General features: G+C 43.4%; 1 protein-coding gene across 10 annotated transcripts in view; it reads right to left on the bottom strand.

The window, feature by feature from the left end:
• The window catches only part of arhgap23a (Rho GTPase activating protein 23a), an 85,908-nt gene that overhangs the window by 27,294 nt on the left and 44,048 nt on the right, over window positions 1–14,566 (bottom strand). For 3 of the 10 annotated variants that reach the window (XM_079646520.1, XM_079646524.1, XM_079646518.1), the window contains exon 1: window positions 6,074–7,019. The exons of 2 other annotated variants lie outside the window; for them this stretch is intronic. In XM_079646520.1, the coding sequence (XP_079502646.1) occupies window positions 6,074–6,307 (234 nt within the window). In that variant the 5' untranslated portion in view covers window positions 6,308–7,019. Of the gene's footprint in view, window positions 1–6,073; window positions 7,037–14,566 lie in introns of those variants that run through there. 5 more of the 10 variants (XM_079646519.1, XM_079646521.1, XM_079646516.1 and 2 more) reach the window with 4 other exon arrangements.

Here is a 14,566-nt window from a genome sequence, read left to right on the forward strand (position 1 = left end):
CCTGCATCTTCCTCAGAACAAAAGTCCATATACCTGGGGGGTCCGCTCTAAAGGAGGACCACGTCTAGACAGCAGGAGGAGGGAACCCCAGTTCTGACCTTGGTCTTATCACAGGGAGAGAAGGTCCAGGGGGTATTTGAACCTGCTCTCTAAATATCTCATTCCTGAGGCCAAGTAAATAAGCCCTGCTCGCTCAGCTGACAGACACACGTGAGAACTATCACCCCCATGCTGCTCTGACGACCCACATCTGTCAGTCAAACACAATCACCTGACCAAACAGGTGGGAGTGAGGAGGGGGAGCAGGTCTAGTTATCTTGTACTCCATGTTCACTGCCAAAATCTTTGATCATATATCATTATTCATTTAGGAGGCAGCTCATAATCCTCCATGTCTCATCCCAAACCATCAATCAACCAACCTCTGCGCCGTGCTAACGCCTCAGTGTGCCCTTGTGCTGTAAAAAGAGATGCATCTAAATTTCATACAAGCAATGTATTATTGCAACTGGGTCTTCAGAATTGTTTTAATGCATTCACACTGAAACATTTACAAAATCAGCATGTTAAAACCAGAACTAAGAAAGCTTCAGCAAGTGCTCAAACTTTTAACAGTATATTATTGTATTTATCGATTGACAGAATATGAATCCACAACAATTTCATACATTAATCATATAAGATATGATTATTATAAAAATAATAATCCCTCTTAGTCTAATATAGTAAAATGAATAGATTTGGGTTTTGGACTATCGATAGGTCGACTTGGGCACATGCTGCACAGAGGAATGGTAAATAATCCAAGACTGCAATAACAGCTTTATTTGAACTTCCTTTATTGTCCATTAGTACAAACTTTATATTGTAAATCCAGGGCTTACACAGCTTTTTTTCAAACAAATCAATGGCTGCACTCGTCTCTGCTCCTGCTTCTGTTTTGGTGAAACTCGCCAACTGCTCACAAGGAAATGGTTTAAATGGAGTCATACTTGATTTGACTTATCCTAGAAGTACTATGATAATGATGAGTATGATGATGGATTAAAACATTGCTCTGATCAGAAGCTACATCTGAATTTATAGAAGCTACAAAACACCAGCTGGGTCTAGGTGCACCTCAGTTTGCATGTTTTATTGTTACAAGACAGCGTAATTTAGCTGAAAATAAAACAGAACGCTCCAGGGTTGTTATTTCAAAAGCAAATGAGGTGCAGGAGATAGGTGTGGACATGCCCATAGATGATACAAAAGTCTGGTTCATGTGTTGCACTAAAAAGTCACACCTTAACTTTTTGTTCTCTAAATTCAGGTTCAATTGGGAGAATGTGTGTGTTTGTGTGTTTTAATGTTAGTGCGCCAGAGGTGTCTAGACTACAGGCAGCAACCCCCCTCCAAATGCGCACCCCACGTTTCACTTCCTGTCCCCCTTCCAGACACAATCACACACTGATATATAACAAACACAGACACACAGACTTGACCTGACAGGCCTGGAGTGAGGCCACACAACAACAGGAAGTGGCAGGCTGTAGGCAGGAAGTGTGGTAGTGTTGTGGGGGCGGGATAACCAGATGCTGCTATAAATAAAACTGCTCTGGGCTCTCATGGATCATGGAGGCACTTCCACTCCTTCACTCCTCTCCTTCCATCAGCTCTCCTCCCTTCCACCTCCTCTTCCTCTCTCACCACATGCTTTCGTGTGATGGAAATCCGGCTGTGCTGACCTTCACCACAACTTATTTTTCCTCCTCTACTTCAGACTTTCCATCCAATAACAAAATAAGTTCTGACTTTGAGATTTCCTAATGAAACATGTTTGCATTAAAGAGAGAGTATGTCTTTTCTTTGTGTATATAAGCTATTTTCCGTGGCAAACACTGAAGTATGTATGAAGTGTATATTTTGCAGATGCATAAATCCCTGTGGGAAAGGCCTGATCTGCAGTCTGGCAGTCCAAACAATGTAAAGTAACCCCTGCTATTTTCTCAAACAAGCGAGCATTCAGGCCTTTTATGTGGCATGAGAGCAGCATACAGAGGTGCGTGAGGAAGGAGGAATGCTTGAGGCGCCAAATAAGAATGATACAGAAAAAGAAAAGGCGCAGAGTAAATAAAAAAAAATAGGAAATAAAAGAGCAAAGGAGGAAGAGACCGAGTGAATTCCTCAGAGGGAGCGGTTTGGCTTGGACAAGTCGGAGCACACACTGTAAGCGGCGGAGGAGGGGGGGGGGGGGGGAGAGCGCAGAGAGAGTGAACGAGAGGAGAAGGATGAGGAGGAGGAGTAGTATCGGGCCCCTGCGAGGGACAGGCTCCAGCACGCCGGTTTCGACCGCATGGCCCCTCCCGGCGCTGAGAATACCAAACCCTGTGATTACCCAAAACACACAGGGTCTGACTGGGTCTCCGAGCCAGCGCTGCTTCTCACTCGGCTGCTCGGGACTGTGGGGGAAGTCTCTGCTCACTATTCTGCCTTATCTGCAGTCCACCGTTTCCCCTGAAGCCAGAATAAAATCCTGTCCTAATTGTCACTTTGATAAGACTTCTACAGGTTTCACCCAAAACAACTTGCTGACAGGCTCTGGCCTCTCCAGACTCTCCGTTTAACCGACGACAGACTGGGAGAAAATGTTCCTGAGGTTTTTAAGTCTAAACTTCCTGCGCAGGCTAGACGCGGAAAAAAGAGAAACCTTGCTCTTGTTATTGCTGAGAAAAGAAGACATTTGGTATTTCCTCCTCTCCTACTGTAAATGATCTGTTAAAAAACAGTTTTCACCTGACAAGTCTTTCCTCTCAAAGCCAATTACAATGACACAGCAAACTCCTCAGAGAATACAGAGCCTTGAGGGATCTTATTACCACCTGAATGATGTCATTAAAACACTCAGAAAAAGTCGCCCAAAGAGACAATTGCATTTGAATATGCAGAGCAGCTTGTAATGCCACGCGACAGCTTCCTGCATTGAGTGTGTGTAAAGTAGTGTACACACACATGAGAGCACACACACACACCACACAGAAGCAAGCTCTTCCCTGTGGATATTTCCCCTCCTGCTTTCAATTAGAGAGCATATCATTAAGATGCATGACTAAGTGTAAGCGGAGAGCAGAAGACCCCCTGCTGACAGGATTAAAACACTTCTGTTTAGTTAGAAATGTAAATCTATAACATCTTGAGCCAACATTTAGAGTTCAATGTTCTAAATAGTTTTAAAAATAAACAGCGACAGTTATAATCTTTCATAATCTGGATTTTAAATCTGAAAGACGCTTTTCTAGAACATGATGATATAGTCAGTAATAATCATCAGTAACAGTGTACGTGTTGGGTTGTCACTCCTCTCCTCACTCACTCACTCACTTTCCAAAGCAGTACGCAGGAATACAGTGGCCATCGGGGAGCTGGGCTCCTGCTAAAACCCCAGCAGGGCAGAACAATAATGCTCTTTTAAACAGCTGAGAGCGGCAACCTGTTTGAAAAGTGGAGCTTTACGCACGTTACAAATGCTGACGAGCCTTTCATCCTGATAGCCGTAGCTGTCTGCGGCCCCTGAGCCAGGCTGCCAAGAGAGAACAGGAAAGGGTCGGGGATAATTCCTGGACTCACCGGCCACATCCAGGGTCTGTAGGTCAAAATGCATCCTATGCCGGCTTGTGAATGCATGATGAGTCTATGAACATCCCGCTGTGCTGTTTACACTCCAACCTGCTTTATGAACCAAGGATTCAAACTAAATATGTGCAGCACACCCCTCTGAATTTACATAACAACATGTTTTATGAGTCATGCACGTGAGCCTATGTCAATACGAATAAAGTATGTATGCTCAAAAACAAGTTCCACCCTATTGTCAGTTCAACAAGGCGATCAGGTGACGATGTAATGTCGGTTAAACAGGGTTTGCAACTTGAAGAGCAAAACATATTGTACTTCTTTGTTTAACAGACAACTGCATCACTGCCAATGATGCCTGGGAAATATTTTATTTATGTGTGGTTGTTGTTCTGGTTACAATTCAAAATGCTGGAAGGGAAGGAGCTTCAGTTTTAGAATAACCTTTACAGGATGACTTGGTAGCTTGGTGAGCAGATGCATGTGGCATGGAGTAGTTCGTTTTGTGGCGTGACATGGCTTTAAATCTGGCCAGGGACTTTTCCTCATTCCCGCTTATACTGTCGGGAAAGACGGGAACATGCCACAAAAAGAGTTAAATGAAATGATGATGCATTTTACAATATGGAACTTCTGATTCTTCACTTAAAAATATCTGTCTTACTGTAACAAACACCTCTCTCCTTAAACACATTGTGTGTACAGTGAGTGTTTGTCCCAGCTGTGTCCGTACAGCCTCGCCCCCCCCCCCCCCAACACTCACATTCCTGTTTGTGGCATTTCTTAACTGTGTCATGGAGTCATCCGGGGTGGGGGAGGGGGGATGGTAAAACCAGGAAAAAAGGGTACAAAAAAAGAGGAGGTAATATTCCACATAAATGCCCACACACACTGCGATGAGATCATGTGGGTGCCCTGAATTATGAGGGCATGGTGGGGGGTGGGGGATGTACAGCTTTTCACAACTCCTCGCTAAAAGTGGCAGTTGAAGCCCCCCCTTCATCTGTCTTAAGCCACTAATTAGTAACCCTTCCAAGGAAGGAGAGGGTCAATATGCCACCAGGACAGAATCACACAGACGAAAGCACACGGCAGCTGTGGTAAAATAAGAGAGAAGTGCGGCAGAGAGATATAGATTGTTGTGTAGAGGAAGCTTAATCGACCTCAGTTACAGTGTATGCACAATGTTTATCCTTGCATGGCATATATTTCTTTGAAAGTGTGTTAGAAATACTGTAAGCTTCGTAAGGAAACGGACTTTACAGAAATAAAATGAAGATTAAAGTAATATTTGGCTTTTTGTATAAATATGTAACTGATTTGTCTTCATACGGGTGGCTGTTAGCCTTGTAATATGCATTGAGTCATTGTTTACACACCTGTGTTTACCACTACATCACAACAATTCATACCAAACTAAAAATGAATCAGAATAAAAAATGTCACATATACCCACTACCGGTGGATTAACCACTCTAGTCGGTAAGTGACAGCTGTCGGAAATGTTAAAGTGATACGAGTTTGTAGATATATACAGTAATAATCTAACTATGCATCTTAATCAATATAAACCACAAGTGACCCCACAAAGCTTTCTGAAAAGTACAAAAAATCCAGTGAGTAAAACAGAAACAGCGTGAAGGCAACACAACTTTGTGACACTGAAAGGTTAACGAACCTGTCGACAGCTGAGTGGTTAACATACTTCAAACAATGGCTACAGATACACAGATGTTGACAGGCGTGGCTGAGACCATCCCACAGAGCGGTTTCTTGAGAATATTCTGCTGATATCACTGTGTGTGTGTAATCTCATTTTTGGAGAAGCACACAAATCACCGCCAGCAGCAAACACATCACTTACATAATCATCTTGGCTGCTTACAAGGTCTTTTAATTTATGATGATTTGATGATTAATTGGTTAGTTGAGAGTTTCTTTCTCTATTACACTGCATGAAGCCATTTCAAATGAATCTGCCTTATTGGCGTACATTTAAAAATGCAAAACAATGGATCTGAAAAATAACCATTCATTACCTACTTTGGCAATGCATATAGCAAGTCCATCTTTCAGTTATCCGATTGAAAGAAAAAGAAACGTACTAAGTATTTTTTGATTGAATCTTATCAAGTTAAAGTAATTATTTGCGCAAAAATAGCAGAAAAGGCTGCTTTCATCCACTTAAGTCTGGAAATTGAACATCTTTGGGTTTTGGACTGACAAACTGAAATGAAAGACATCACCTCGGATTTGAGAAACTGGGATGGTTATGTTTTCACAATTTAAAAAGAATGTCATAGATCAAACATCTCTAGTTGAAGTCCAATTTTCATTATTATTATGGCCTGCAAATAAACGAGTAAATCCACAGATCATTGAACTGCAGCGACAGACTCATGCTTTAAATCACAGCCTCCGCATCCGGCCACTAGAGGAAGTTGGGCTGAGCTCTCCTTACCCGGGGCTGATGAGCGCTCTGGATGGGCCCGGTGGGCATGGCGGGCGGCGGCCCTGAGCCCGCGGCCCTGCGGAGCACGGCCAGCCAGATGCAGCGGGGTTCAGGCGCGCTGCAGTCCACCCCCACCGGGTTCTGGAAGCTCCAGTCGGACCCGGCCGGCACAGCGCAAGGGAGCGTAGCAGCTGGCATCGAGGCGCGGCGTTTTCTCAGATCTGCATCCCTCCCCGCCCGCATGGGCTACACACACTCTCCACACAAGCTCGTGGACAACCTCCAGATAAAGAGACAATCAAGCAAAAAAAGAAGACGGGGCGATTTTTCGTGGACCTTGCAAATCCTCCTCTGGGATACTCCAGTCAATCAAGAGTCTGAACTTCTCGTCTCCCGGCTCCAATCCATCTCTGACACTGCCACTCCAGAAAGTTTAATCCCACAGGTTCCACATCACAGACTCCTCCTGACCTCCGGGAATCAGCTCTCCAAGACTCTCACACGCATTCGAACCCTCAGAGGAGACCAGAGGCAGCAGACGGCAGGCTCCTGGGCAACAGATGGAGGAGTGTGTGTGTGGCAGGGAGCAGAGGTAGGTCTGATTTCACTACACACACACACACACACACACACAGAACAACTGACAGCGTCCCTCCCGCTGGTGTCCGGTGATGTTCTGCATACAAAGCCACTCTGTCCACCCCCAAAACACACACTGCTGTCCCAGAGGGCTGGATCCTCTGTCTCTCCTCCCTCCCACTGCGCTCTCTCTTTCCTCTTTCTCTTTACTTCCCTCCTTCTCTCAAGACCGACCCCTTCACCTAACCGTCATCTCTACCCAAAACTCTCCTTATCTCAGCGAGCATCAGCTATGTCATCCTTCGCTCTGTCTCTCCGTTTAGTTTTCTCTTTCTTCTTTGTTTTTGCTACTCAATCCCTATCCAAACAATCACTCACTCCCTCTGAATGAACCGGCCCGACAGTCGTCAGCAAACAAACAAACTGTAATGTACAGTAAACTCTGCACTTTAATCCAAGAACACAGGTCATCCCTGAGCGGATGGGGGCTCCAGATGGAGATCTCTCCGGCAGACTAAATCCACTCTAGATCTTTGTAGAGGAAGCCTGGTGGTCGCACGTGTGCAGCATGTGTGTGCGCGAGCGGCACAAACAAAAGTGACAAAGCTGTGATCCCCGCGCTAAACTCCACAAAAGCCAGACCTGCCTTCGCTGTCTGCCCTCCACCCAGAGGGGAGACAAAAAAAAAGAGAGAAAGAGGCCAATTTCCAGCACAAAGAGAAAAGAAAACATTTGCCTTGCTGCTGTATTCTCTCTCTTTTCGCCTAAGAGGAAAAAATGAGGGCAGACGATAATGAGAAGAAAATGGAAAAAAAAGGAGCGCTCTCGAAAATAAAACGGCTGCTACTGGATGTCAACATGACCTCTCTATCCAACTCCCACACCACTAAATCTGTCAGAAAGGTGACCTCGCCCACGCCACACAGTTCTCACCAAACAGCCAGGCGTCCAGTATCCATGCGAGAACGGCAGACAGGTGACCATGTTGATGAAGACTTTCCCCTCCAACGCTCATCGCTGTTAACATGCCACACATCCGTTACCAACGAGGTTAGACAGGTTTCACCTGCCGCACAGCGGGCAAGTTCCAACTTGACAGAAGCGAGCCGTCATCCCGCAGAGACTGTACACGCTGGATACGCTGCACGTTGTGTTAAATACACTGCGGGTTGGAATAGTTGATGAGGTCATAAATAAATAAATGTTAGTTAAAAACTGCAGGCTCCAGCGAGCTTAATTCAATCAAAAGATCCAGGAATTCCATGCAATCTTATAACTTGCATTGTTTTATTTTTGATCTTCCTTGCTTCAATAAAATAAATATTAATTTACAAGATTCTAGAAGATAATAAAATGTCTTCTCGTTTTCAAGATACTCACAAGACTTTATTTTAAGCGTTATTGAGGCAAGCATAAGCTGGAAAAGAAAGTGCCTGATAAAGAGCTGCCTGAAGGCCTCTTGTTGTTTTGCTTTGATCAATTCAAAAGTTGGTTTGACAGATAACTGACATTTGCATCTGAAGTTCAACATCAGCTAAAACCAGCCATTAAAAGCAACTGGTTAACTCATACCTGCCCAAATAGGGCTGTAGTATGAAAACCAAAAGGTTGTGAGAAACATCGTGTTATTTCTCTGTTCAAAAGATACACAGCGTCCCTTTAATCTTTTCTGTAATAATCACATATTAGGTTTAGGTGGATGTACACTCCCCATTAACTTGGGTTTGAATAGTAGCACACACTTTCACCAATACACACACATTCAGAATCCTCGTTTACAATGGCTGCTTACCCCGTGCACGTACGCACACACGCCACATGTCCAACTGAGTCCCCAACTTGTTATAAATAAACTTAGCTATGTAATTAGGTTTCCTCATAAAGTCAGGAGGCTGTGGGGATTTCTCTGCTTTCTCTCTGGGTCAGAGCCGAGCTCCACGCTCTTCTCTCTACCGGGCAGAACCACCCTGCAGGAGGAGGTCCGACTGTCCTCATGCAGGGAGAGACGCGAGATCAGAGGAAATCACACACGGCTGCCAGTGAGAGGAGCAGCAGCAGTCAGATTATAGTGCATCTCTGGTGGAGAGCCAGACTAGGGCTTATTATTTGAAATCTCATAGGTGCTCCATTTCATAGTGGCAGCAAGGAGTTGGAATTTCATCATCACGTGTTTTACACTAACAGTTTTGGCAAGGAGGGAGCAGGGCCTAATTTGGAAACAAAGGGTCTGTTTCCACCCCTCTATTTCTCTTCTTCATGAACCATGGAGGCATTTACCAAAAGAGGAGGGCGAGAGTGAAGAGAGGGGTTGACAAAAGAAAAATGATCAAGAAGGCGTTTGGTTACAGTTTACATGGAGGACACACAGTCACACATGAGGAGTTGTGACAACAGCATCCCCTCCCAGCAGTGACCCACACACTGTCTGCTGCACCCTGGAGACGTCACAGACTAATTACTCATTATTATTTTATCATGACCAAGCAGCCTAAAGCTCTCCAAGTCAGGAAATCAAGGGCCGACACGTGCTGCTAATCTCCGAGAAGAGATGCTTCGTTGCCTCCTGTCTCAGCCCCCCTCTGCTCTCTGACAACAAACACATCAGTGGAAAAGTGAAAGGGGTGAGGAAGGAAGGATGGAGGGAGGAGGAGGGAGGAGGAGGGAGGAAGGTAAAGCAGTTGTTAGTGTAACAGACAGATTAGTTTGGTGATATGTTTTAATCCCCTTACACATAACATAACTGCGGGCCAACAGATTAACACAGAGGCCTCCCTCCTCCTTCTTTCCACTGCAGGTCCCTCACAAGACAGAACAAGGTTTCTCTCCTCTGAGGTGTGAGGAGGAGGAAAAGGCTGAGGCCTGACAGGAAGTACACAGGAAAGAGAAGAAGAGCCTTTAGTTAGCATGTCAACAATATAGGCTGCAGACACAACGATGGGGTGTTTTCTCTAAACACAGGCTGCAACAAGTCAGAAAAAGTGCGGAGAGGGTCAGTGAATGCTGCGGTTGATGCTCACAATGAAAATCCTAAAAAGGGACACATAAAACAAAGAAAGGGCTGAAAGACTACATTTATACTCCTATCTGAATCTATAAAAGTGGAGAAGCATTCTCTGCTCTCAGTGGGAATCATGTCCCCTACTGGTGAGAGAAACACTGATCACTCCTGACTCAACATGTGGCATGTGAGGTTTCATAAGGTTGATGCAGCAGCCACATAAACGATGCGTCATCACATTGTTGCTATTAGTAAAATAGGTGAACCACACAAATATGAGGCGGTTATAAAACACTATGAAAAAAACCTGCAAAAGGGTTCAAAGGATAACTCAAATTTAGTAATTTGATTATTTTTCAAGACATCGTTTGATTTAAAAAAGATTCTGCAACCATTATTTCTGATGACAGGCAGAAAATGCATTGGAAATAGAAAAAAAGGAGAATAATACTATTTGAAAAACCATTTATTGATAGTAATTATTTTTCATTTTTAAATAGACAACAATAATCGAGATTTGGCAGAAATAGCTGGTTTTAGCTCGTCAAATATGTCCTGCTTTCCTCTGTTTTAAATCCTGGGGCTTTAAATTGACAAAACAAGACATCTAAAGACATCACTTAGGTCTTTAACAAACTTGGATGGACATTTCTTTGACTATTTTTGAACATTTTTAAACATCAAACAGTTGATAATTATTTTCCTAAACGTCACATAGATAATGAAAATAATCACTAATCCAAAATGTAAAAAGTTTTCAGATTTAGAATCAAGAAACATAAGCATTTTATGAAGGAGGGATGGAGTCACTCTCTCTGTCTAGACAGTTATTATCAATCGTACGATTGGGTTCTACAAAAAAAGTGAAAAAATGGACATGGGTGTTTTTAAGCTGGTTATTTATTTTGAACTGTAATCTCCTGTAAATCCCCCTGGCACAGAACCTATGAGGGTCTTTGGCATGTCAGAGGTTAGTCAGCAGCCACTAGAGGGCAGCTACAACACACTGACAGCAGGAGGGTGGGGAAGAGCCCAGAGGCACATGGGACACAGCAAAGGGTGGGGCGTAAACATGCAGCCTTGAATATCCTAAAGCCCGAGGATTTTCGAAATGAGATGATATAAGAAAGAGAAAAGCAGAACATATTTGTGGAGCTTAAAAGTAATTTCTAACAAAACCCGTCCAGTTTCATCTTTCCTGTGCATTTCCTTTTGTTTGGCTGCAGCGGCAAAGGAAAGTGTGTGCAGGGCGAGTCGACCTCTGAGCAGTTATCTGTGCTCTTTGGTCGGTTACTAATTGATAACTCCAGTGGGGGGTGGGAGGCAGCGGCTGCAGATCAGAGAGGTCACACCTGCTGTGGGCTTTGACGTGGAAACAGTCTTGGGAAGTTCAGAGACGAGAGCAGGTGGACTAGCAGACAAAATGTGCAAGGGGTCAGATATCCCATCAACCCACAGCTGAGGGGAGCAGGGTGGTCCGCCCCTCCCTGACTGACCGGGACTGATTCAATAATAACAACAACAACAACAACAACAACAACAACAACAACAACAATGCACAGCTTACTGCTGCAGACCACAGGATTAAAGCGGTTGAAGAAGCCCACCTGACCTTGTGTTCCTCCTTGGAAATCTAAAGCATTATGCATGCATTCTTCACATGAGCGTGTTAATGCCATGATGCCATGCGAGTCCCGTCGGCGTGTAAACCCAACATATCTGAAAATAACTTTTCATTGACCTTTACCTCACGTGTTTTTAATTTGTGGTGTAAATCAGTCAACTTGCACACTTGTATTATCAATCAGGCAATTATTTTCTTGATTATTTCGTTTTAGATCCAATGTCAACAAATAGCAGAAGGCTGTCAGGTCACAATCTTCCTCAACAAAAGGTGACCCTCTCTTGAGGAAAAGCAAAATATTTTCCTCACACAAAACAGCAAATATTCACATTTGAAAAGTTGAAAGCATTGTTTGTCCAAATGTTGCAGTCTCCAGCATCTCAAAAGTGAAGAATTGCTTTACACAGATTGTTTGTGGATTGTCGGGAAAACAGAACTACCAATTTCTCTCGAGGGTATGTCATCAAATGTCTTGTTTTGTCTGACCAACAGCACAGATTACAGCAAATCATTACTTTGGAGAAGCTGAAACCAGAGATGTTGCCATACCATCAATTGATAACATTTATTCAATTATTTAGAAACACTAGAAGTATTGGTTAGTTTTAATGTGCCGATCTGTTTCAAATATATATCTATAAAGTATAAATATAATCAGCCATAATTCAGTCATGACCACATCTTTTTGGATAAGCAAACTGCAAGAACAACCGGAAAAGCAAAAAAAGCGTTTGTCATTCATAACACAAAACCTACGGCTTCCACCATACTAAATATGCCCCAAGGGAACGTGGGATATGCGAGAAAAGCCTCTACGTAGGCAAATAAAAGTCAGATAGAGAGTAGGAATGGGAGGGTGGGTTGGTAACAGATGTTGGAAAGTGAACACCGGGGGAAGAAATAAAAATGAGGGCAGAGAGTGATCTAAAGCAGAGGAGTGAAGAAGTTTGAGGAGCAGATGGCGAAGAAAGAGAAATGACACATATTTACTCAGAGATACTCTAATTACCTCCTCATCAGAGCCCCTTCACTGACTTCATAAATGCATTAACACACATTAAAACATTTACCATGCGTGTCGGTCACATTCATGCAAATCCTGGTATGATGATACATTATTAAATGCTATTAGACTTGCATTCGTGTATGTGGCCATGTTTATGTTGGGGGAGGAAATGTAGCATAAGCCTTTGACCGTGTTTCATAAAGTGTAGCAACATTTTATATTCAAGAGAGACTTATCAGAACTGTTAGAATGAGTGTTGACACAGAGAACCACAGCTGAATAACACACCCATTATGTTTCCCTGCAGTAAGTGGAGAGATGGTGCTCTACTTTAACATAATTAGCAGGGAGTGTCTATTTCAGGGGAGAGCTATGTTCAGGTCACATTAACAAGAAAACAACTCAAAGGAGAGAAACCTACTTGTTTTGTTCACCTTATTTTCTGTAGTTGCTGTAGTTTTGGTTTTAAGCATTGCAAAAGAAAAGAATAAACAGCTACTTCTGTCCTGTTTGCATGAGAAATGACTAAAAACATTATACAAATATTTGTCTTCTTTCCATCCACTAAAGATCTAATATTTTGGTATTTCTGTTCCGAAAATGATCCTGATGCGGTATATCTGTCACATATAATAACTCTAATCCAAACTATCTGCATGATTATTTGCAGCTAGGTAAGTGACCTTTATGTTTATAGGGCTAAGTGATCTTTTTTTCGGGAGATCGGCCTTCTTACTACAAATACAGATTTTGGGTTGTCAGTCTGCACTTTGACACCCGTCCTCCACCTAATCACTGTCACCCATCACCTTTGTAATGACAGTTGCCATGGGAACCAACAAGGTGCCTCTGCTCGAGCATGAGAACAAACCTGCAGGGTGACAAGTTTGACGGCAGAGACTTTACGCTCATTAAAAGGTTGGAAATCGGTTTTCACAGTTGTTTTTTCAGAGCGTGAAGGTTCAGAACTTAACCCTCCCACACCTTCACACATGTTTTATTTTGACTACTTCAATCTGGAAATCGGTAGCTAGTCAGTAAAACTGTATTATGAATTCAGCAACTTAACCAGTGAGCACTGCAAAAGTGAACATACTACTGATGGCGTTATTATCGTGCTGAAGTAGCATGAGAGCTTGCAGAACCAACCAATCTGTTCCAGTTAAAGGTGCAACAGGTTTTCAAAGTGCGTTCTCAAACTTAAAGAGCAACTTGCAGGTTGTTTTTTTTACTAGATTTATGCTTAACCTTGCCTGAAAATTACAATTAAAAAAGTTAATGCAGGATTTGATATGTTTTACGAGACATAGGGCAGGAATTCAGAGGGCTAAGGAGCCGTTTTGAGCTCTGCTACTAAAAACTGCCATACGTCAAACGCGTCATATTACGTCACATGGGGGAGCAACTTTCTCGGACTTCTTCTCTGCCCAATCCGCGGCAGTAGTTGGTTTGAGCGGTTGTGATTTAGTGAGCTGGTATTCTTTCGGGAATTTTACATTGCATTTCCCAATTTGTAATCATTTAATCAAACTCCAGCCTGTCAGGACATCGAGTCCACAGTTTCCCTAACAGGAAAAGGACCAGATCTAGCTTTCGTTCCTGGGTGCATTGTGCGAGGTCCATCCACCTCCCTACAGCACATACTCTCCACAGCTGAGGCCTATCAAACAAAACGTTTATCTGGAAACCGTATAATATCTCTCTCCCCCCCTTCGCTCCTCTCTCTCTCCCCTCCGGTACACTGCACCTAGTGTGGAGTTGCATTAGGTAACGCGAGATACGGCTGATACTTGCGCATTAGTTTCTGTTATGGATCAGTATCAACAGTCCTGCCAGTAACGTTGCTATATTATCAATGCTACGTTAGTTATAGCCTGATATATGATAGCTAACTTCACAATGTTGTGATGTGACCGACGTTAGCTAACATTCTGTAGCTAACGCCGATCACTCACCAAGACAGCTGCCCTGTTCTCCACTGGTTCTCCTCACACCACAGCTCAATTTCTCTCCGATGGCCGTTATTTCTTCTAATCCTCGGCTGCTCCTGGTCTCTTGGACGCCTAGCAGGCTCATAGTTATAAGGTTGTGGTCCATCATATGCATACGAATATACATGTTCAACTTCTTCCGTGTCAAAACTAGCATTGTGATCCATGTTTATTAATACGTTAGACCGGCCGCTCTCCCTCATGTGACGTCAAACGCGGGTGGTCTTTTTTTATGCGGAAGTAAAAAATGTCTTACAAAAACGACGGCAGATGTCACTGTAGTGTATATTTATGTACAATTTTT

The sequence above is a fragment of the Notothenia rossii genome (genome assembly GCF_949606895.1).
Source record: "Notothenia rossii genome assembly, chromosome: 8".
NCBI classification, from domain to species: Eukaryota; Metazoa; Chordata; class Actinopteri; order Perciformes; family Nototheniidae; genus Notothenia; species Notothenia rossii.